The sequence below is a fragment of the Echiichthys vipera genome (assembly GCF_963691815.1).
Source record: "Echiichthys vipera genome assembly, chromosome: 6".
Taxonomy (NCBI): domain Eukaryota; kingdom Metazoa; phylum Chordata; class Actinopteri; order Perciformes; family Trachinidae; genus Echiichthys; species Echiichthys vipera.
The window spans coordinates 5941917-5966826 of NC_139831.1; the positions used below are offsets into that span (position 1 = coordinate 5941917).

At 40.8% G+C, this 24910-nt stretch overlaps 1 protein-coding gene across 8 annotated transcripts in view; it reads left to right on the forward strand.

Moving 5' to 3' along the window:
• LOC310948724 (LIM and calponin homology domains-containing protein 1-like) overlaps window positions 1-24910 on the forward strand; it is an 88867-nt gene that overhangs the window by 53946 nt on the left and 10011 nt on the right. For 2 of the 8 annotated variants that reach the window (XM_083915945.1, XM_083915950.1), the window contains exons 6-19: window positions 1603-1713; window positions 3338-3536; window positions 10194-10452; window positions 14297-14683; window positions 15917-15952; window positions 17871-17997; window positions 18357-18514; window positions 18871-19354; window positions 20757-21062; window positions 21452-21557; window positions 21719-21822; window positions 21908-22013; window positions 23046-23120; window positions 24126-24154. In XM_083915945.1, coding sequence (XP_083772071.1) covers window positions 1603-1713; window positions 3338-3536; window positions 10194-10452; window positions 14297-14683; window positions 15917-15952; window positions 17871-17997; window positions 18357-18514; window positions 18871-19354; window positions 20757-21062; window positions 21452-21557; window positions 21719-21822; window positions 21908-22013; window positions 23046-23120; window positions 24126-24154 — 2487 coding nt within the window. The remainder of the gene's footprint in view (window positions 1-1602; window positions 1714-3337; window positions 3537-10193; window positions 10453-14296; window positions 14684-15916; window positions 15953-17870; window positions 17998-18356; window positions 18515-18870; window positions 19355-20756; window positions 21063-21451; window positions 21558-21718; window positions 21823-21907; window positions 22014-23045; window positions 23121-24125; window positions 24155-24910) is intronic. The other 6 variants (XM_083915947.1, XM_083915948.1, XM_083915949.1 and 3 more) reach the window with 6 other exon arrangements.

The following is a 24910-nucleotide window of genomic DNA, read 5'->3' on the forward strand; positions in this document are numbered from 1 at the left end:
AAGATGAAATCTATCTTGTGCATGTAATATATTAGAAAGATGATGAAAGTTTGATCAACATTGGTAGACGGGTGATCTGGTGGCATTCACTCTTTTTGATGTGTCCTTAAGTAAAGAATTTAGACCCTTGTTGAGGCCGATTCTCTACACTGGACTGAAAAGGTGTTAATCTAAATACATGTTCACTGTATTTTGTGCTTGTCGACATTTTCAAATAACACCATTTTGAAAATGAGAACAGAATCGCACAGAAAAGACTTCTTCTGAACAGAAGGCCAATCCTTTTACTCTTCCTCTGTTTTGTTTGAAAGGCGGGAGAGGGTGTTTACACTGACAGTATGACTGAAATAAACACATTAAGCCATGCTGAGCTTTCTTATCAAAGCAGTCCCTGTGGAGTGCTGGTTGACATGGACACAGTAAATATAGATGGGAACACTTGGCCAACAGTGCGAAAGGTGCCGCTCTGTTTGATCTCCCTGTGGCTTCAACCAATCTGTACATTCTGCATTTTAAGCATTTATCTGACTCCAAGGAGAGTTGCACAATGAATGCAGCGAGCTTCACTTCCTTGGTCACATTACTTCAGGACATTAGGACACAAGCAAGAGGCCGAGGTACAAGCTCCTCCAGCTACTGATTCTACAGAGTTACAGTGTTGAAAGAAGACGAGATTTTCCTGGTAATTTATGCACTCAAGACTTCGCTAGCTAACATGCAGATATAGATCACGGTGACCCCTGAAGGGATGCAGTATTTTAGTAGCAGATGTGCCTGTGACTGGTTCCATTATCAGGACAATGGCTCAGTCGTGTTTGTGCAGGACGGGTTAGCCAGCATGTTACTTCTTTGGAAGAGGCTGGATTGTAATAACCAGAAAACCAACAATGTTGCTTTTTAGGGAGAAAAAAGGAAGGAACGGTGGTCTCATGTGTTTTCTAATGCACTTTTATCTTACTTCAATACAACCATGAGCTGAGAGAATTTTAGTTGTAGTAATTTTATCTATTAAGAAGATTAGTGAAAAGTTTGCTTGCATTGCTAAAGTAACATACTGTACTTCCACTTGATTATATTGCGCCATTTCAGGAAAACATAATATACCCTTATGCTGTGCAATTTTAATAAAAAATGGGTTTGGCCAACTCAGACTTTGTATATAAAAACTATGTACATGTCTCTCACTTGGCACTGATATGGACTATTGTACTTTTGTTTATTTTCACAAACAAATTTGGAGTTGTTTCGATACAGATGCTATTATCAGAAATGCCTCTGTGTCAGTATTAGTAAGTATGTCTGTATGAGTTTATGCACTGATCTAATACCATGTAATTAAGTCCAGAAAATTATTTTTCATTTATTATTCATGCTCTTTTTCCATCATGACTGTCAAACTAGATTGTTCACGTTTCACACACCTAAGCAAGGTCATGCAATGAAGGCAATAATAATAGAAACGTAATTTTTATTTTTAACACAGTGGTATTGGATACAGAAGTTCAAGAATCAGCATCAGAAAGTAAAAAATGGTATGGGAACATCTCAAAACAAAGTGTCTTCTCATGGTGACGTGTGACTGTATTTTTTCTTTTCTTTTAGGTTCTCATAACCATCTACTGGTTGGGTCGTGCTGCCAACGGCTGTACTTCCTACAACGGTCCCACGCTGGACCTGAAAGAGTTTGAGGGCCTGCTGTCACAGATGCGAAAGGTTTGCGAAATTTTGTTTAGTAATGTCAAGGCCAAAAATATCATGAAGTACAAACAATTTAGGCAGTAGGTGCTGTTGTATTACACATCTCCTAGCAACCACAGCTGGTATAAAGGCAAGAAAGATATCCTGTAAGCAGAAAATCACAGATTTGATCAATGCAGTAACCAAACGTCGTAACAAATACACAAATTATACTGGAACACTTATTTTGGAGTGCACTGAATGACTGTGTCTTTGTTAAATGTACACAGACTACTAAAAAAGTATCTCACGTAGTATGTAACACTCTGAAGTCTAGGGATGACCTAGTGTCAGTCATCTCGATCTGGTTCCACCCCTCTTCAAGATCTAAAAGGACAAAAGTTAGCTTTAGCAAGCCCCCAAGACACATACCAACACACTATGACTAGCTACTCATAGCCATGATGTCACACCCATGCTATTTATTCCACAATGTGATGTCCCTTTGCCGTTCTATAAAACTGAGAAATCTCTGCCAAGTCAGCAGAATAGCTTCCCCAGATGTTCACACGTTGCTGCTGACCAAAACAAAGCCACGTTTCCATGAAACAAAAAGAGAGTGATAATAAAATGAGATTTGAAAACCAAGGAAAACACATCAGGTGCACACATTCTAAATTAAATCGGCACTTTCTAGTTTACTTCTAATACTTTCAAATTGGAAACTGGACCATTTTAAAAAGTGATGATTGAAATGCAAGAAGCAGATGAAGGTGTGAACCAGCTGCACTTTTCTCTGCTCACTGATATCTCTTTCATTACCAATGACCAGGGAAGGAGTATTACTGTAAGTAGCTCAGGATAAGTGCATCAGTTAAAGGGTCAGTGAATCCAATTTAGGAAAAAATATACCACCTCATTTAACACAGGTGGTATCTGGCCATCAGTTAGTTTAGTTTTGATTTTATTTGTCCAGATTTTGAGATATCCCTCTCTTAGAGACCCCAAATCTGGCCTGATGAAGCAAAAACTACTTTTTTTAATACTTTCACTGAACAAATCTTTTTAGCTCTAAATGCAATGTGTACGGTTTAGGTTTAGGCAACAGTTTGGTTTAAGGTGGATTATTAATTATGGCTATGGTAAAATATAAAGTAAAAGACTGACCTGAGATCGAAGATGGGTCTCTTGATTTTACACCTATACATCAGAAAGAAAGAGAGTTGAATGTACAGTATGTTAGACAAAGAGACAAGTGAGACAGAAATTCTGTGGCAGTACAGCCGAGTTGAAATGATACAGAGTCTGTCCGAGGTTTTGGAGTTGCACAACAGACCGGTCCAGGGGTCAGGAACAGGAAGTCTTTTGGTAGACAGGAAAGGCCTTTCCCCACCTTCCATTAGCTGCAAAGACATGTTTCAACCGTAGACAGACGAAGGGAGGGGTCACAGAGGTGAAGAGAGAGTGACACAGAGAGATTTGAGCAGAATTAAGTGTGAGAAAAAGCAGAAAGAGGAAGTAAGAGAAGAGGTGAAGATTAAATTCTCAGCACTCAACAGTTTACTTAATAAACTTTGCAGAGGATGTTATTTTGTATACACCCACTTTAGGCCAATTTGTGCATTTGATAGATCCCATGCATGTGTTTCTGAATGTTCAGGAGGCGGAGGAGGCAGAGAGCCCTAAACGCAGCATCCGGGACAGTGGCTACATCGACTGCTGGGACTCTGAGCGTAGCGACTCTCTCTCCCCGCCACGGCACGGCCGCGAGGACTCGTTCGACAGTCTGGACTCCTTCGGCTCACGCTCACGACAGACGCCGTCGCCTGACGTCTTGGTCCCCCGCGGCAGCAGCGATGGTAAGAAATATTCTGTTCTTTACAAACTTATCAGTCATATTCACATAAAACACTATCACTGAATTGATTATGGTTAGAATGACTGCCCTTCAAATTAAAGGTTGCAGGTTAAATCTGTTCAATAGCCATTGTGTCATTGAAGTCACACCTCATGTGTCTTGTGGAAGGGAAGTAATTCAGTACTGGCTGTTTAGTTGGGGTCAATTGTGGTGTTCAGATATAATACATAGATAAATAAGATGCATTGTCCTTGCAGTGCTACTGTAATAAAGCATGTTGTTTTCCTCCGCCGTGTTTTATCAGGACAACGCCCAGTGTCAGCCAGAGGTTATTTCAAATAATAAAGTGAATGATCTCAGTACGTTTGTATTGAAGCCAAGTTGTGGCCATTGTTTAATTTTAGTTGTAGCTATACTTCATGTACAAGGGAAGAAATTCAGTACAGGAGCCGCTGTTTTTGTTCGTGCAGTATACTGTATGTTATACTTAATAAGTACAAACTAAATAAGTTAGTTTGTGCTTCTGGAGCCTCTTTAGTAAAGCCTTTTCCTAATTGATCAGCATTTATTGTTTGTCTTGTCTAAATGAGTTGTCTGCATGTCAGTTTTACATTTATTAAATATTAGAAATCTAGTCTGTTATAATTTATTAATCAAGGAAAAAAAGCCTCCACGCTCACCACAAGTCTTCATATTCCTTTGAGAAGCTGCTCATGTCCATCCTCTGTGTGTCTGTATCATTTCACCTATATCTGATGTCAATCCGCAATGTCAAAAAAATATGCACAGGCCAAGCTAAAATAACAAGAGCTGTCCCATCTGTTTTTGTTTTTAACACATTTCAGTTATGTAATTTGAACAGAGGCCCCTCCAACATGACAGTTGTGTCAGCCAGGTGACGTAAAACAGAAGACATTTATTTGCCCTTGTGGAAACGCTGAACAATTCTGATTTAGCTGATAAAATCAAAATGGCAAGTATGCTACACACATATGGGTCTAATTTGATCAGGATAGAAAAAAAAGCACTCCAGTAGTAATTTGCTGTTTACACATCAGATCTCTGTCCTTTGAGAGGGATGACATCTGGAGAATTCACACTGAGACACTGAACACCTGTCAGTGGTTGCTCTGTTTATGTTTTGAATGGTAATATAAATGCTGGTAGTTGTGATCAGATATACCGATATAAACATGTTTTTCGGGAGCTAAAGTGCAGACCACGCCTTCAGTTTGCTTCCTTTAATTCAACTGACCAAAGAATGTCAACACATTGAAGAGTCAGTCTTTCCCATTTTAACATTTATTCCATACTTTTTCCTCCTTTTTAAACAAATCATAGTATGGGGGAAAAATCTGTTTCTGCTTATTTTCTAATTGAATTCTTCATCCCCTAAAACAGTTTGCATGTTGCAGTTATTCTGTTTCATTTTACAGTAGTTGTACCTGTTTCTGCATCAGTGTGGGTTTATGTATTAATGCACAGTATGTGACTGAATGTTTGCCTCAGCCCTTGCATGCATGCATAGTTTCATAGTGATGACACCTTTCAGTGAGGATTTCCAGGGTTGCCAGTGGCACTGTGCTGAGTGTTTGAGCCTGTAGCCCTGGACTACAGTTATTTGGTAACTCTCTTGAAGTGTGAAATGTGATGAGGGAGACAGTCGGATGAATCAACCTGATATAGTGAGATAAAGAAGAAACGAGGTGTGTTTGGATGCGTTATTGCGCTTACTGGTTTTTGATCGGACACGACACATTTTAAGGAAATTAAAATATGATAGTCTTTCTTTCTTTACACACTATTTCAGTCTATTTCAACCAGCAGTCGTCATGGAAACAAGCTAATGCACTGTGGATCTCCTACTTTTAATTATCCCATCCTGCTTCTCTGTTTCTCACTTTAAATCCTACACCTTTTTCTCTGGACTTGCCTCTATGTTTCATGTGTTTTCAGGTGGTTGTACCTCTTTTAGGATTCAGTCAATGAATAGACTCAACTGGTGTTGCTTGGTTGCTTGCATCTCTGGAAGTGTGTCTGTCACTCTGTCTTTTGTCTGTCTTTGTCTTTCTCTCTTTCTCTCTCCCTTTCTTCCTCCCCAACCAGTGCAGACAGATGTCCATCCTCCACAGAGCTGGGTCTGTCAGACGTTCCTGTCTGTTATAGGGAAGGTTTTCGTTGCCACCGTACTCTACGGGGGAATTGTTGGGTCTATGTAAATCATAAATAAGTCATAGAGTGTGGTCTATACCTACTCTGTAAAGTGTCCTGAGATAACTTTTGTTATGATTTGGCACTATAAATAAAATTTAATTGAATTGTGTTAAAATGGCTGACAACAGGTAAAAAATCTGACCACGTGTCTCTACATTTTTCTTTGTTTTGAGAAACTAGAGAGGGAAGGGAGGTTTAGATAACCATTTATTGACACATGCGATTCAATGCCTCCTGCACGGTAGCAAAACAATTTAACACAATGTTACACTTTTCCAAAGCAAGCCTGAACTACAAACAGCTGCCAATTTGTTTAATGCTTATTGCAGAAGTCAAAAATGGAGTCAAAAATAAAGTTTGGCTGCATTTAAATACTAGCCAACCATATGTTGTCCTTGAAAGCTGTTCATTGCTACATTTTATTCGAATTTGACCCTTTTAAATTTTAATGACAGCCTATGAAAGTTTACAGCATTCATCACAGAACGTAATGTACGTTTCATCTCTGAACTACATGTGGGAAAACACAGAGTGAGGCCAAGAGGACCATCTGACTGTTTTTCTTTTGTGTGAAGTGCAAATTACACTCCAGTCTCGAAAGCCTAAGCTGCTGTCACCAACAGTCGGACTTAACTTAAAGTCTTGTTGGATGTTGATGTTTGCTTCTTAGAAATAAGATGGGGCGATTCACTCTAACAGAAAATACATAAGCGCTATCACTGTGCTCCTCCTATGATCGTGATGTCCAATACATTTTTAAAATGCCATTAAACAATAACATTTTTGAGTGAAAGGAGAAATCCATCGCAGCAGTGAGGGACACAGTTTTCTTCTCAATAGAAGAAAGAGTCAATATGTCCACCAACACACGTAACCCACAACTGATTAGTCACATCATCAAGCTGTTTGCAAACGCCCACCTCTGATGCAAAGTAACGTGCTGTCAGCACATTTTCACAGTGACACCTGAAATGCGCTAAACAACCACCGATTGATATGTCACACAATCTGATGTTGGAATTTCCTTAAGGCTTTTTCATTTATTGCTGTCAGAAGCACTTTGTGGTTCAGCCATGCAAACAGGAGTTGAGAGGTGATCTACATTTGTAAGCCTTTAGTTGTTATTGAGGGTGTCATATTAGCAGTGTTCAGGTCAGACTCAGGGCGCACGATCTAGAGAAATGGGAACAGGATAACAATGCAGTTATCACCCAATCACTGGGAGCTTTGAGTACACTCAGAAGAATAGCATCCATTTATTAACATGCACACGAAACCGACTCGGCCAGGTTTTTCCTGCCCTGACCTTTTTAGACAAAGCCCTTTCACTATTCAGCTCTGTAAACTGACTTCCCCTGGACAGTAATTAGGGGACAGGGAGAAGAGTTTAATTCAATCTCTGAAAGAATTGCAGTATTGAAGATGGCTGATGGATACAGTGTTGATGATAAGCGAGCTTCAGATGTCTGTCCTCATGTCTTTCTATTTATGCTATTGAGATGGTTTTCAGGAAGTGCAGCATGCAGGTTTTCTAAAATACCAATGTTCTAGTCTATGAAATGTTTGCAAACAACTGCTCTCATATCACATGCCTTCATGTCATGCTGCTCATATGTGACATGAATAGATCATTAATATCTGTTCTAGGACACAGCTCACAACCAACGTCAATAGGAAGTGGCAGCAAGGGTGGAAATGTACATGCAAAGAATAATAATGAAATAGCATTACCTAATATTTTAGCTGTGTTTCTTGAAGTCTTTAAATTGTACAAGTTGTCATTAGGGCTTTTTTTTAGTTGCATTGTCTCTATCAGTCAGGCTGTTATGTGCAACAAATTATGATGTTGACAAAGGTTGAGATTGGATCAAATTTGGTATTGACTCTGGGTTTATAATCAACTTTGTTCATGCTGATAATTAAAACTGGCAAATGTGTCAGTCTAAAAGTGAGAAACATGCTCCCTACATGTTTTTGACATTGGAACAGCTCTCATCTGGTTCCAGGGTATCCTATAACAATGCCATAATTGGAACAACTCTGATACTGCCTAAAATGCCGGTATCAGTTAGTACATGTCAGTTTACACATAATTTAACTCAGAAATTGTTTTACTTTCAAGGAGTTGATTTATGTAATTTCTTTCCCTTATGACTGACTGTCAAACTAGATAACACAGTCAAGTTCAGTGTCATTCATTCTTAGTATGTATGACCTGAGCCAGGTCATACAACAACAGTAGCAATCATATCATACCATATCCATACAGGCTTAGTATACAACTGATAAAAAATAATTATATATATCTGTTTGTTTGTTTTTTGACCCATTGGTATTTGGTCGATACGTCATTTCAGGCATCAGAATCGGTATCAGGAAGGAAAATTGTATCAGAAATCTTTAAACCAGATCCTAAATGGAACCAGCTCTCCAGAAGCAACCCCTACTCACTCTGGACACCTTTCAATGTGGTCCAGATCAGTATTTAAAATTCCTTTCAGACTGTCGCTGTTCATTCTGCCTAGAAAAATCATTGGCATATCATGGAAAAGTTGAATGAAGCATGAACACTATCCCTAAAAGTGTCACTTATTTTGTGCTAATGCTGTTAGTGATGTTGACAGTCACTTTCATTCTTCACTCGTAATTCTGTCCCAGCTTTTCAGTTATTGTCATGATTATTGAACTGGACATGGTCTAAACATTTCCTGTAGTATGACTGCATGTTGATGTTAATAAGTTTCTGTGGAGCTTTGGTACAGTATGGCACTGACCCATGATAAATGTTCCTTCAAGCTTCAGTGTTACCACATGTGCAGAGAAGGCAGATCGCTCCGTAAAGACATATGTTGCTCCTTAAGGATGGATCGACGTGGATGGTAGAGTAACTCATGTTTCCAATTGATGGGCTAAGAGTCATAATTGAACCACTCATTGTTGAAAGTGCAGATGCCTCAAGGCCTCTTATGGACCTTGATCTGTCAATCTCTTGGACCACATAAAAATGAAGAAGTCTATTGATAGAAAGAGAGGTTTTCTGAAGTTCAAAATGTGACGTTTGTTTCCACTCAGAGCTGCAGCTGCATTCACATATATCAGTTCAGGATGAAGGCAAGATTTTATGGTTTAGGTCTGGTTGAAATTGCGGGTTTATATTTGGAAAATATATACATCGAGTCATAACTTCAGTCATAGATTGAATATGCATGGATCCAAAAGGAGGGAAATTCCAGTAGCACATGTGCTGCACATCTCGGAGAAAAATTCTGAGAGACCTTGGGTAAAACCAGGCTGCAGGTATCCATTTCTTGTAGTTTCTAAATGTTGAATCAGGGTTAGCATTATCAAAAAAACAGCTTAATGAAGTCAGGATTGACTGGTGCGCTTACGGTACATCAATGGGATTCATCCGTATTTCTTCTTCTGTTTGTGCTCTGTGGAATTTGAGCCGCCAAGCAGGGAAAGTCCTTGAGCGATGCACTTCTGCAGCTCCAGGTGTTGCCACTGACATTAAAGAGCTAACAATGTGTTTCAAATGGGATACAGACAGACACAGTGGCATCCTAAGTGAATTCTTCCGAATTGTAGGCTAGAATTTAGTCAGCAGGAGTTGCACAATACAAAATTTGTGAGGATTTATGTCACTTACTCTGTTTCATAAAAACGGGCCATCAACCTGCTTGGGGTTGATTTATGTTCAGCCACTGGAATGCACTGCATATAATAACGCTGGAACACCACTTTAATGTTTTGTGAGCCTATGATGTAACAGCTTGAAGTTATATTTTTATTCAGAGATGAGACGTCTGCAATGAACTGTTTCATTTTTTTAATTTATTCTCCCATTTGACTTATTTATGTCCCCTTTCCTTTTGAACACATCATTCAGAATGTCAATAGATGGTTTCAGAGACTGCTGTATCATCAGAAGTGCAGAAAAACAACAACAGTAGTTGGCTGTGTGCAGGATAAGTCTCTGTTGTTTTTGTTAGAATTGAAATATCTTGTGAATCTGAACATTGCTTTCTGCAATTTCCCAGCTTGGGATCAATAAAGTATTTCTATTCTATTCTATTAACACACAAGAATACAAGGCAACATCTTTTTTGAGTTGTGTGTTGTGTTGTTTTCCAGTAATCAAAGCAAAGCATGTAGAAATGAAATCTGCCTTGAATTGGAATGAGTTTACCCTTCACCTTCACTACATCTCTTAATCCTAAAAAAAAGCTGTTCTTACCTTGAGGCCATCTCCTGATTAATAGTCAGCTGTTTTTAAATAGTAGGTGGTCTTCTCTAAACATAACATTGAATGGTAATTGTGCAATTATGCCTGTTCTAAAATGTATCTGCAAACCTAAACTTGCCAACAAATTAGCTGCAGAATGATCTCTCTGTGACACCATTAAAAAACTCCTTCATTCCTCTCGTCTCCTCCTCTCAACAGGCCGCGGCAGTGACTCAGAGTCCGACGGTCCCCCCCACAGGAGGATGCCAGACATTCGTAAGGATGACATGTCAGCACGGCGGACGTCGGTCAGCGAGCCACGAACGGCCATGCCCTTCAACCAGTATCTGCCCAACAAGAGCAACCAGAGTGGATATGTGCCCACACCGCTCCGCAAGAAGAAGAACGATAAAGAAGACGGAGCACGCAAGAGTTGGAGTACTGCTACTTCCCCTGTAGGAGGAGACAGACCATTCAGGTGAGTCTAACTGTTGTAGTAATTAGAAGGGAAGAAACACTGTGCAGTGTTTACATGCAAGTAAAAACTGATAATGTGTATTTCTACAGGGTTTAAATTGGATAAATGTATTTTAAAAGTACACAGTAATTTTATTAACCACTGAAAAGCTTCACTAATCAAATGAAATGGTGTTCTGTGCAAAAGAGCTGTATACAACAAAAGTCGAAAGTCTGAATGATTAAAAATTAAAGATGCAACCTTAACCACCTTACATAAAATAGTTCTGCTATAAGGCAACATTTTTTTATATGAGCTTTGAAATTGAATATTCCATAAAATAGTCCACCTTTGTGTTCAGAGGAGTGTATTCCTTGAGTTTAGTGGAAACCATAACACGCTTAAGCATATTACATTTGACTGGAGGTGCATCTGAGTTTATGACAGGTTTTCAATATAGTGCTGAGCCATCTGAAGTCCTGGGTGCTGCTGATGATGTTCAGGAGGAGTGTAATTGCATAATAAACTGGTCATTTGGGGACAGGCTGTACAACCATGACCTTGTTTTAGCTTGAAATGAATTTGCTGCAGATAAAATCTTCAAAAGTTATGGATTTTCTGGCAGTTAACTCCACAGGTTTCTGCTTGTAGCTGGAAATGTAGTTTGACCAGACAATACTATAAGATGGTCTAGTTTCCTTTTTCCCATGCTGAGTTTACTTCACCATGAGAAAATGTATTTATTATTTTTAGAAAAAGGCTGACTTTTTTTTAATGAATTAAACTGATCCGATTGACAGAATGTAGCTGTTGGAAATGTCCAACATTTTCTGCGGGGTTAATTCTTGATTGTTTTTTACAAGAGAGTGTTACTATTGTGAATTGCTGATTAATGTTTTTCGACTGCTGATTATTGTTCTCTGTCCAGTACATATGGGAGTGGCTGCTGGAGGCCAGATGTGCATTTTCATTGGTTGTGACACTGATTGAAGTGAACGTGTGAAACTGCTGCATAGACGAGGCAGATTAAAGTCTGAGCGTCTTATTGGCTTTATTGGTTTGGCACGTCGTGAACGATCACAATGCATTCATTGTCAGTGGGTCTCACTGCACACAAGTGGACAAGTTTCACATTATTGCTGGTTTATGGAATTCCTTAGTGCGTGCGTGCGTGCGTGCGTGCGTGCGTGCGTGCGTGCGTGCGTGCGTGCGTGCGTGCGTGCGTGCGTGTGTGTGTGTGTGTGTCGATCCTGTTTTGAGGTTCGGACGTTGCATTATTTAGCTGCACTAACAGGAGGTGAACGATATTTAATTTAAAGCCAAATATCTGCAATTAGTCTAATAAGTGTAGGGTTGGGTGTGAGCTGTACCCGTGTGTATCACAGAGTGTGTGTTAATGTATCTTTCATTCCCCCTGTTGTCAACTTCATCCATTGTGTTACATCAAAACGCATTAATTGATTTTGCATTATTGTTTTTTTTTTCTCCATCTCCTTCCTTTGCATCCGTCATGGTGTTTTCCCTGTTGCCTCCCTTTACCTCTTGTGTGTGAACCCTCCCCACGTTCATGTGCTCCAATGTCGTTACATCGTCCTTTCCTGTGTGTGATTTGTGATTGGGTGATTTAACAGTCCAAACGAGGTCCCTAGCCTAGACAACCCACCCGGAGAGTCCCTCACCCCGCCCCCCGAACCCGAGACACAGATACAGAAGGAGTACGAGACTAAAAAGGACGAGGAGAAAGGGGCGCATACTGCTTCCACCCCTGGCAATGAGATCCATGCTGCGGGCTTGAGGAGGAGCAGTGAGCCTCTGCCCTATAGTCTCCCCCAGCCCCATGCAGAGTCCCCCATGGAGACCGGACCACACCTGATGGTCACTTCTGAGCAAAGGTCTTCACCTATACTTATGTTTTTATCAGTAACCCAAATGTGTTTTTGTCAGTACCCCAAATGTGTTTATATCAGTACCCCAAATCAGCAACCCAATTCCCGTTTGAATGGCTTGATTCTCATTCATAGTTCTGATTCATAGTTCCTCAACCAAAGATGAAGATTGTCTTATAGAATTAGAATCATTGGTTGATATTTTTCCAATGATAAATTATTAATATTGTTTTTGATTTTGATGTTTTAAGTGTTCCTTCGAAGGGAGCTCTACCAATCTTTTTGAAAATGTTTGAAAATGCAACAAATCTGTGGAGTTATTGAGGTTATTAGACGCCTGTAGCCCACTCCTCATCTCTGCTTGAGGCATGAGGAGACATTAGGTACTACTAGCATAACAGAGTAAGAAAATACAATGCCTCTAATCTGCTGTATCAGTTTTTATGCAGTGCTAAACTGTAGGGAATAACTTGACCTGAATATTGCAAGAGTCAGCAGTGAAAGTTCCTATTGCAACAGAATTTTTGTCTTAATAAAGGGTAAGTTCAACCGAGTTAGAAAAGAACTAATTTGCCCCTAGGGACATTTAGCCATGCAGATACTGCAGAGTGTAGGTGAATGTGATTGTATTTGTGCCACTCAGAACACTGAAAATGTACAAAAATCTCAGCAGCAGCTTGGTCCAAAAACAATGTCCCAGTTAATCGAGGTAATCTGCATACTTCACTGTGAACAGCTTTCATCAGGATTGTTTGTTTGGTAGAAAATAGTTTTCATAGTTGGTGTTTCCACCCAGCTCTTTTCCTCTTTGGTACTGCTATGACCAGATCATCGATTCCAGTGCTGTTCATATCCAGAGTGCGTTAGCAAGAGCTTCAGTGCTCAATGAGGCCGAGTTTGAACACACTGTTACCCAGCAGGCCAGGGGTCCTTTACACTCTGTGTCAAGTAACCAGGTGACGAATTCAAGCCGTCAAGACACAATGCTGTGGAATACTTCACTTTGCAGAGGTCCACTACGATGCATGAATACAATGTTTTGCTTTTGAAAAATGTCAGCTTAGTTCTCCGATGTTATTTCCTGGTCCAGCAGACGTTTCATTCACAGCACTGGTGGAGAGTTATTAGAGTCACATCCCCAGTTTCCAGCTTTTTCTGGCACAGATGTTACAGCATTGATTGGACGGTCCATGTTTCAAGGGAGTGAAAAGAATGCTTGAAGGAAGTCTGACTTGTAAAGCTGCGTTCCAAGGAAAAGGGGGGACTTGTAGGATGTTTTTATAAGGCTTTGATATCAGCTTTTTCAGCTGGTAACAGCTTGCAGAAAACTGGAGGCTGGAATTTGCATTTTAGTGCTGCCAGGAGTTAATTCTTTTAAAAACAGTTCTTTGACATCAACATATTGGCGCCTGTAGCCGCTTAACAAAGTTGTGTTAACACGTTTCTTTTCAAGATTGCGGGACCTTTCCCGTCAAATTCATGCAACAAAACTGCACACACCTTCACATGCAAACCCATTCATACCACCAGCAGGTACACACAGCAATGAACTGCATAGTGTTCACACACAAACAAACTCACAGGGAACAGGAACATGCGCCCCACCCTCAGGATATAAGGAAATGAGGCTTTCTTCCTTCCCTGACCCTGAGCTAGCTGGGACTGAAGCCTGGCCTTTTCACAGCCTTTCTCTCCCTGCCAGGCATCCTGGGGATTTATTGTCCAATAATAAGCCTCTCAGAAAGTAGCTGTTCATCACAGGATGACAGACAACAGAGAATTCTGCTGTGGCTTTGGGACTCCAGTTTGTTTTTTTCCACATTAAGTCTCCTTGGAAGAATTTGTGACCATGCAATGCTATTTTTTTTAGATTTATGTCTTCAAAAACTTGCATTTAGGCTCCTCCAGAGGAATGCTGTCTGATGATATAGGATGATAACCAGGCAGCAGTACGTTTTAGTCTGTTTTGCTTTCTGCAGTACTCCAGCTCGCTCGTGCTCAGAGGAGCTCTTCCACCATTCGACGACATTAGCAGCAAACACTGCTGCAACTCCAGTGGTTCCAACAGTCCCCATCATCGCCTCTGGGAAACATCCACCTGTGACAGCGCCGGAAGAAGCAGCTGTGAGGAAGGCAGCCGCTGGTGCCCCGTTAGTTGCAGATGCAGAGCAAGATGAGAAGCGGGTCCGTCAAACGCTGACCCCTCCCAAACACTTCACCAGCCCGAGCCCCCCTGATTTCCTTCCTGTGTCCACTGCCACGGCAACAGCAACGACCGATACAGGCCGACGGAAGGGAAGGGCGCTGAGTGAAAGTGACGACCCACAAGGAGGGAACTCTTGGTTAAACAGCAGTCTTCCAGCAACGTGAGCCCCGCCTCATCAGCAACTACACTACATTTTATGAGTTTTCACTGCCTTGAACTAAAACTATATAATTCAACCTTAAAATCAAAGGATCTGCAATGCTCAGTCTCGGCATGTGACCCTGACCTCAGACCGCAGCGCTCCTATCTGGATGACTTGACTACCTAAAGATTGCATGACCTTTTCCTTTTTGACATGAATGCAAATTGATTTTGTTTTCTTAGAAGCAGTTTTTTTGTAGAGAATGCATGGGAACTCTGAAAAGTATGTATTTCTTATATTAGGGAATTTGGAGAAGAAGAAATGTTTGAGAATGCGGTCTTGTTAACTACACATGACCTTAGTTGGAAACTGTGATCTCTTTTGGAGACACAATAAGAGCATAGTGGCAATGGACACTGAATTTGATCTAATTTGAACCTTATTTTTTTGCAATTCTTGAGCACACAATTTGGTTCAACCATTACCAATCAACCAATCAATCATTCTATGTATGCTAATCAAAATACTAGCTTTGAAGCAAGCCCCACTGTATCACAAAAAACACGAACATTTTACTACTACAAACCATATGGCAAATTCCCATCCGAGGAAAACTATCTGGTCCTGATTAAGTGGGGCTTCACTTAATTTAGTCTCCTTGTTCTCTTGTGGTGAGAGACCACAGGCCACACTCTTCACACCCCTCCGACATCACAGCGGCAGCTCCATGAAAAAGGAGTGTGTGAAGACCTTTGTGGTTGAGACCGAACCCACAAGTGGTGGTCACAGACAGAAAGAGAGCCACATCCTTGATGTTGCTCTTGTGCTGCCTAATAAAAGATGCATGTGCTTCTTTTTTAAAGTTAAGTGTCAACTGCATCCTAAGATCACTGCCATATGCATCTGTTGTATGCTAGCAGTGCTTTGGTTTGCAGGGATGCAGTAAACTTGCCTTCTCTTCTGCTTTGGCTGTAATTGTGGATAAGACTGCCCCCTTGTGCTTGGTTTAAGGATAAACCCAGAAACGTGAATACATCTGTGTATAGATACAAAACCAGACACTTAATAATGAACCGTTCCATATTAAATCTGTCATAATGAACTCATTGTCAGCTGTGATCACAGTTTAGTATGTTACCCACTAGATATCAAATGTTCCATAACTGTGTTTTGATATTTACATGAGTGAATGACGTGTATTTGTATTCATTTGTGATTGTGCTCTCTCCCCATGCTCCCTACCTTCTGTAGATTCAGCCGCACACACAGTGTGTCAGATGACTCACAGTAAGTTGTCCATTTACCACTCAGAGGCTCAGCTGTCTGGCCCAGCACTGCTCTGCACTACAAAACAAAGCGCGCTCGACGAGTCATTCAATCATTCATTGAGCGTTCAAATTGGATTTTTCTTTATGCAAGTAGGAAAATCTGCCAACGGTTGAAGTCATTTAAGAACGGTCATGAAGCCGTTGACAACAGCTTCAGATATTTAATATAGTTATTTTTGTTTAATTGAAGGTCACAAGAAAATATTTGGTGCCAGTTTTTAATATCTTTATTTTTGACATCTTGCACTGGTAGAAACATTACACAATGTGCTGAATGCTCTTACCAGGGTAGAAAATCCTCTGAAATGGCACCTCAAACTCATCATGTGATACTTAAATTCTCCACCGAATGTCATTTAATTCATTCTTTAATTTATCTTAGCAGCTCCGGCATGAAGATTCTTCTGGCAAAACAAATAATGTATGAGATTCATTCATTTACAAAACCACACATTTTCATGGAGATGAAATAGGAGTATGTGCGGTCGGCCAGGGCTGACGAATCATGACGTTTGTTACAAGATGATTTTGGACAACTCTATAAAGGGTTTTAAACAAAAATGTCTCCCAGTTAAGCAGATTTTTCCTACTTGTATTTCTTAAATTAAAATGAGTAACATGACGGATCAAGGTGGATATTTTTTTACAGTGTCAACACTGTCAAACAATGTCCCTGGACCTGACACCTGATCTAAAATATCATGGAAATATGTTTTTGATAAATCTAGTGGACATGCTCTTTTGCCTTTTTGTCTGGCAACAGTCGTTCCTCTCAGATTTGTTCAGCGTGCCTGCAGTAGTGTCTGTGGAGAGGACTTACTAAACTGTGCTGCTCCATCATCATCTGCATGTCTCATGTAACGCAACCATTTCAGCCACCCTCCCAACATCCACCCCCCAAAACCAATCATCATGGCAGTCTCCTTTGCTAATGTAAAAAGTGCAGCATTTCATGAAGCAGGAGAGATGATTCATAACCTGACGATGATTCAAATGCTTTGTTTGTTTAAATCGTTTTGATTTACTGACCAAAACTTTTGAAAAAACATGTCTGTCTGTCGTCTCTAAGGTCTCTTTTGCTACGAGTTTCTTTGATCTACCTGATATCTTTTGTATGTTGTCAATGCATCAACTTTTCAGTCTTTAAAAAACAAATTATAACACTCGTGACTTAAATGCGCTGGAAAATGTCTGTCTGTTATGAGCACCCAATACAGCTGCATGCTCCTTACACAAAGGCTGCACGTTACTGTCTTGTCTGTAATTTAAAAATGGATGCTTTAACATTTGTGACTGAACAAATGTAAAGACCAGTGTAAACCCTCTGTAACAAGTGTTTTAACTGTATGGAGACCTTACTGTTTGTTGCATCTCATACACTCACATCAGAATGTTACTTACTTACTCCCCTGACGCTGATGTTTGATGATTAAATTACATTTTCTGCATCTGTAATGTAATGTTTTGTATGTTGAAACAAATGTTGGAATGTATGTATGTTGTATTGATTCTGAAATCGTAGTTATGCCTCTGGGATGAGTGTGAGGTGTCCTTTGAAGACAGTGGACAGTTTTCCATTCATATGGTCTTTAACATACTTATTTTGGTACCTGTACTGATCCTTTGCTATTCTCTTTTCCTAATAATGATGGATAGGTACCAAATCAAGTGTTTGTACTATGTTTCACGTGACTGTATGAAGCATAAAGACGGCACTATACAAACTTACTGTACTCACAGCACAATGCACTGAGGAAAATACATGTAATGACTAGCAGACTAACTAAACAACTAAACCATGTCCTACCCTGTAAATGGCATGTCAATGCATAGTTTACATTTTCCGTATTCTCTGTCTATCATGCTTCTCTCCTTAGGAGTGTGAGTATGATCGACATGCGTGGTGATGAGGAGGGTATCCTGCAGCCCCACAGTCAGATGCGTCATGAACTGATGCACAACCAGTACAACAGGATGAAGGAAGAGGACGATCACTGGCAGGATGTGAGTCTCTCAGATCTCTCTGACTTTAGGATCCCATTCTTATTCCTGTTAGTCTGTGTGAGTTCATTGATTCAGTTTGGATTTAGGGGATTTCTTTTCTAACATGCGACTTTTTAGCTCCCATACTGTAAGGATTTCATATGCCGCACAGTATGTATTTATTGACTCCATTGTGTCAGGAGTTTATCAGTCATATACAGGGATTTTTTTACAGTTCAAACTCCAGTCATGTTTTGCTGTGCCCCAGTTCAACAACTGAAATCATTTTTTATAGTGCCACAGCAGTGATCCGGGTCTCACAAGCTGCCAGGCCTTTTTTCGCTTGAAACTGAATCACTTCTTATCTGTCTGTGTGTCAGGACCTGGCCCGATGGAAAAATCGAAGGAGGAGTATTTCCCAGGACCTAATCAAGAAGGAGGAGGAAAGGAAGATGATGGAGCACTTGATGTCGGGAGGCTCCTGTACCACCCAGAGGAGGAAAAGCATCAAGACCTACAGAGAGATAGTTCAAGACAAGTAGGTGAAATAGACACAAACAGGATGTTTAATTTGTATTCAGCAAAAACGGCAAAGCTCTACGCACAAAACTGTGGGAAACTAGGTCTTTCTCAGAAGAGACCTTAATCTTCATTCTAATTCCTGCTAGTGGGCACAAAGGTGGCTGTGACTCCTTCTGGAGTTCATTTAAGTAGGTCTGCCACTAAGTAAAAGAACAGGATTTTAATTTCCATCTTTCATCAAATCTAGTTCAAATATGATGTGGAGTGCATACGGGTTAAATCGGTTGTCTTTTTGTCAGTTTGCTTTTTATCGGTTTCTTCACATTTTACACAGCTGTTTTTCCCTTCTTCACCTCCTTTCCTCTTCAATAGGGAGCGCCGTGAGGATGAGCTGCGGGATGCTTACAGGAGAGCCAGAACCCCAGATGAGGCATCGGCCATTCTCCAACGTTACGCCCAGCGTTTCTCCATCAGCGAAACAGTCCTGGAACGCCTACAGTTGCCAAAGCTCCTGGACCGCAGCATATCTGCTGATCCTTCCTTTCCCTGTTCACCCTTCCCTCTATCCCTCTCCCTGTCAGCCTCCCCAACGACCCCTGATCCCTTCGACATGGACCCAGATGGGCCCATGAGGTATCTGCGCCAGCAGTCTGCCCCGGCTCCGAAGTTCACGTCTACCCTGGAGGCGCGAGTCGAGGAGTTTCCCAGAGAATCCTCACACCAGCGGCCTCAGATTCGCTCTCGCTCCTCTGAGCCGCCATCAACCCGAAACCTGTCGCCAAAACCGGTGCCTTTGCTGATGCCAAAGCCTTACTTTCAGTCCCGACCCACAGTGGCTGAACCAACACCCAGCAAGGTGAGACTGACTCCGAAGCACTCACCCCACAGTGTCAACTCTATTAGGCTCCTGACTTGTGATGATAAAGTTTTCATACAGACATGACATGATTGAGATTTGGTTTGTGTAACCACAGTCGTGCAGTGGTCATGGTTGAGGGCTTGACCCCTTTACATGTGGTAACTACCCAGTGTCAGCTGCCCTCCTCACAGGCTGGAGGGTAAATTCCCCTCCAGCTCTCTTGGCAGTTACATTAGAATGCCACAGAACCGCCATGGTGATGAGCCGTCTGGTTTCTAGGAAAACACAAGACTTCCCCTCCCAGAAGAAGCATGTAATGATTCAATTTAGCTCAAAGTGCTCTCAACAGGATCCATTTCCTTTTCTTCTGGAAAAAAATTCCAAATGGGAATATTCAAAATGAGATCTTGTGTTTTGGTGTTGCGGGGAGAGAGAGACAGATTATTACCAGACCAAATGGAGCACAGCGCTCTTCTGGAATGTCTTGTCAGGAGTCTGAGCGGAGCCCGGCTTTCAATGGAGCCCTCTGTTCCCTATTGACTTAAGAAGTTGACAAGTAGGGTCCTCTCAATGTGAAGTGGGCTCCCAGCAGACAAAGAGGGCCCACACAGGCTGCTAGGAGAGGGATGAGAAGGTGGAGGCGGAGGGGGGTCAGACTGAGAGCCGGCATTCACCCAACTTCACCACTGTGTCTTAAGTTACCGCTCACTAGGAGCTCCCCACACATACATTAGTGCCTCTTTGTCACAGAGGCCAGCATGGTGTTGTGAGTTAGATGAATAGCTAATAACGAACAGAGAGGAGAGGCTGGTAATGACCACAAATGAGAGCTTTGGTTTTATTTTAATTTCTTGTTTGTCATCAATTAATTTAGTTTACTATTGGAAAGATTTTGAACTAGAGCACCCTGATTATAGCAGAAATTCAGGCAATGTTTCCTGCAGATGTTTCATACCTATAAACAGATTTTTCATCCAACAAAGTCATATTTCAAGTTAAGACTGACAATTAACAGAATTTAAGAAATTATAGACATTACAAATCTCATACAGACGCAAATATACTGATATGCACTCAATTTTGAATAAATAATCACAAATCCCTTGGAATTAAACAGAATAATAAAAATATCCATTTAAAGAGAATATTTAACCAGTCAGCCCACCTTCATATCCAAATCTAAACTGGTTATTGTAGTTAATCAGGACAAGCATATCAAAAGTGAGCCAATACAATAGGGCTGGTTTATTAAAAAATAAACCCTATATAAAAGGTATCATGAATGAATGTACCATCTGGACATTTTTAGGGTTACCTTTAGTGTTTTAAAGCATCTCCTTGAACTCTGCAGTGCATGCTGTATACAAAGCCAACATGGAACTTGTTCTCTATGATTTAGGCGGACGGTTTGCTCCGAGTCAACGGCAACATTGGAAGTGACGATGTTCCCACTATGCCTGAGAGTCAAGGAAGAGAATCTCCACCACATTTCCAGGCATCTCCTTCCAAAGCCACCACCGTAGACGCTCCCTCATCAGCAGCTTCACCATCACACAGTCCACACGCCTCAACTGGAGGAGAGAGCCCCGTGTCAGCGAAGGCCAAGGAGGAACAGAGTGGCACAGGACCAGTTTCTAAGGACATCCTAGAAGACAAAGTGATTCAGCATTCGACACCACCCGGCCGGCCCACGTCACTACCATCGGTCAGGATAAGGATCTTTTAAAGTTGATTAAAATTAAATCTGAAAACAAAATTAAAAATAGGGAATTAGTGTGTTAGAAAGCTCTCAAAATAGATCTACTATGTTCTCCTGTCAGTAATCATACTCAAGCCATTACTTTCCATACCCTTCAATTAGTTGAAACACCAGAAATGAGTTGAAAAGACTGTTAAGAGACTTTTGTGGCATGTTTACATAGTGTATATCCAACACTAGCGCTGTAATCTGCTCTTTGTCTTAATATGCATTTGACCATCTCGCAAGGCTTTTGCCTAATTATTCAACTCTTCAAGACTGTAATCTTTTTTTATACATATACCAGGCTTGTTAAGCTAATTATTCAGAGTGGAAACAATCTCTGACCCTTATAGGAGCTGCAGAAGACAGAAGACAGCTTTGAGAAGGCTGGGAGCCAGTCAGTAGATGCTCCACAGAAGGAGAAGTCGAATGCTGCAGCTCAACAAACGCATCCTGCAGGTCTGAAGAATATGTTGCTATACTGACCCCCTGTGGTTGTTCAAAGACTTGCCATTTCATGTCATGGACTGTTGATTCTAGACATTTTGGAAAACATGAGGGTGTCTTTATTTTTACTTGATTTTAACACTAGTGATAAAACTGTGTTGTCTGTTTGTCAGAAGCCAAACAAGAACAACAGAAAAATGAACCATCTGCTCAAAACACCTTAAACCTTGTCCATTCAGGAGTCGGCACACAGCAAAGTCAGCCAGTAACTTCACAGGTGAGCCTGCTAACAAAACTAATATAAACTTTAAAGAAACAATCGCCCAGGACATCCAACAGATAATCTTTGAATCTCCCTGCAGGCAAGTGTTTCCAGTTCCCAGGAGTTGTCACAGAGACGAGACAATGTACAAAGCTTAGCTGCACCAGGATCCTTTGAATATCACCCACCAAGGGAAACGACAGCAGGTTAGTGGATCCTTGACATCCAAATACCCAGCCAGCAGCTTCTTTTCCATGCATCTCTTTGGTTTCTGAGTTTAATTAGCATATCCGCCTCGCTGGCTTTTCCCCCTTTGCCTTACAGCCTGACGCTCGTTCTGTTTTGTTGTACCCAAAGATGTTTGAAAACTCCTGCTTCACCTTTTTTTATCTGCTCAAAAGGCAAAGATATTTAATTGTCACTTACACTAAAGTCCCATATTCACTTTTCTCAATATAGATGGGTTAAACAAACTAATTAGACCTGCTGAGATCAGAATCAGAATCTTAAATACTTTAACAGTCCTGGGGGGAGATTATTTTTGTTACAAAACTCCAGATATACAGACAACAGATATTATACAGACTAAACATATATATTAAAAGACTCAAATTTCAATTTACAGAAATGAATATTTATAGTAGTTAAGTATATACAAGATCAAAGATTGTCCGTGGTTGGGTCTGAATTACAGACAGTCCAACCAACGATTATTATTACCTTTCCAGGTAGTGTGATAAAAGCACTGCTTTGTTTCATTTTCTGTCTTTATTCTGACTGAGTGGGGTAGAAAACACCTTGACGTATCACAAAATCTGAATTACAACCTCTTTTAAGGGATATCTTGTCTTTTTTCAAGTGCGGTTATATGTGTTGCTTATCCATAGTCAGTGTATTAGCTACAGTAGATAACAGTTATCACTCTGCTTCTCCAAGCTGTTGGAGGGCTAACCGTCCTCTACTGTTGGATAAATGACTATGGATAAGAACCTCATACGACTCCACTACAAAAATTACGAACTATCCCTTTAAAGACTACGGATTGTTTTTCCAATTACAATTCATTCACAGTATCACGGGAGCAGAACAGTAAAAGCTTTCCCCACTTTGACTACTCCAATTCTCTGATGTCCATACCAACTCCTGGTTTTGACATCTATCTATCCCTTATCACTCCTCTCCCTCCCTCCCTTCCTTTCCTCCTTTCCTTCCACCCACATTTTTTTATTTCGCTATAGAGTTTGCAAACAGTGTCAGGTCTCCGCTGGCAACCAGCAACCCTAACTTACGCTGGGAGTTCTTCGTTCCACCAGGTAAACCCCTTTATTCTTCGGAGGAGCTCATGTTTCCGTCCCCGGGTGCTGAACGCACAGGGTTTCCCTTCTGTTTCGTCAAGGGCTAGACAACGGCCCTTCAGTCCCATCTCTTGTTTTTCACTCATTTTCAGAGTGTTGTGGCTGAGCAGTGATGTTGTAAATGTGTTGTGAAGTTTGGACAAATGCTCCAGGTCTAACTCATTGGTGTGTTGTCATTGTTAAACAGTGTTTTTTTTTTAATTTATTACGAGACACATTGGTATCACCATGTTGATTCGGATGCACAGTCTTTCCAAAATATCCGGTTAAGTAGTTGGAGCTGCACAATAACTTGTTTTTTCAATCATCATCACGATGTCAACATGCATAATAAAACCCAAAAAAGACTGCAACACATCTCAAAAGATATTCAAGGATTTCTTGAGTTAGTTTTAGTAAATAATCAGTAGAGAACTGCACTTTGAAATGTGTCTTTAATCCTTTTTTTTCATGATGCATTTTGAGTTCAGTTCAATGTTCAATGTTATTGCATTATTCAACAACGTTAATGCATGTGGCATATTTTCCTCTTATCGCGCAGCTCTAGAAGTAGGTCACCTACGACAATTTATAAAAATCATCACGGGTGACCCACTAACGAATGACCTACTCAACTCTATAAATAATGAGCTTTATGTTTGCCCTCATTGTGCTTTACATCACTATCTTTTTCACCAAAAGCTTCATCTGGTTCACTCCTAAAAGCTGAACACATCAAAACATAAAGACAAAATAAAAGCAAGAAAAAACAACTTCTTATTGGTTAACTCCAGATGTAGTATGTTGCTCTTGGTGGACTGGTTTTCTGTCTTTTCTTGCATCAGCGTCTTTTCTCCATAACTTGGCGTGTTGTCATTATCCTAAATGTTTATCCCATCAAAAGGCATTTCGTTTGATGACATGTATCCAAAATGTTCATTTAAATTGTATTTTAACTCATGTTCACTCTCACACTTTCTACAGAAGAGGTGGAGAAGGATCGCCGTGGAAACGTGAGTAGAAAGCATCACCTGACTCCATAATATTTTATGGTCAGACTCTGAAAACCCCTTTTACTGCTTCTCATCTGGCTTATCACCTGGGATACGGTAGTGTAGTTTAGCACAGTGCATGGACCGAGACATAAAGCAAAATGCTGATTACATTATATAAGTCTGCAGGTTTTAACGAAAAATCACCAGATACCTTAAAAAAAGTATCTAAATAGAAACATAGCCGACATCTTAACCTTTCATCATTTTCCGAGATCAGGTTTTAGTGCAGGTTTGTGAACTCACTGTGTCATACTGCAAGGCTCTATCACATATCATTGACACACAGAGCTGTTCATGTAGCATGCCAGATGAGGATGCTGTAGAAAATGGCCGAGACTGCTTTCGTTTTCATTTGAGCTCATCTCTCTCTTTCTCTGTCTTCTCTCTCCTTAGTAGGAATCCTTTGGCTAGCATTGGAGTAGTGCTGTTGTGGTAGACCAACTATTTCTGTCTCCTCCCTTCCCTTCTTCTTTTCCTATGGTGGATGTGTGTGCACATTGGTGTATCTGTGTGTGTCGGGGCCATATCGATCTATTGGTCTCTCATTGGTGTCACGGTTGGGTGAGAGTGTGTGTGATTGGTGGTTGGTTTGTGGGTGGTTGCAAATGTGTGCATGAATATTTGTGTGCCGTGTGTATTTGTGCATGGTGGGTGTGCGTGTGTGTGTGTGTGTGTGTGTGTTGGGGTCTATCAGGTGTCAGTTCCGGTGTTGCC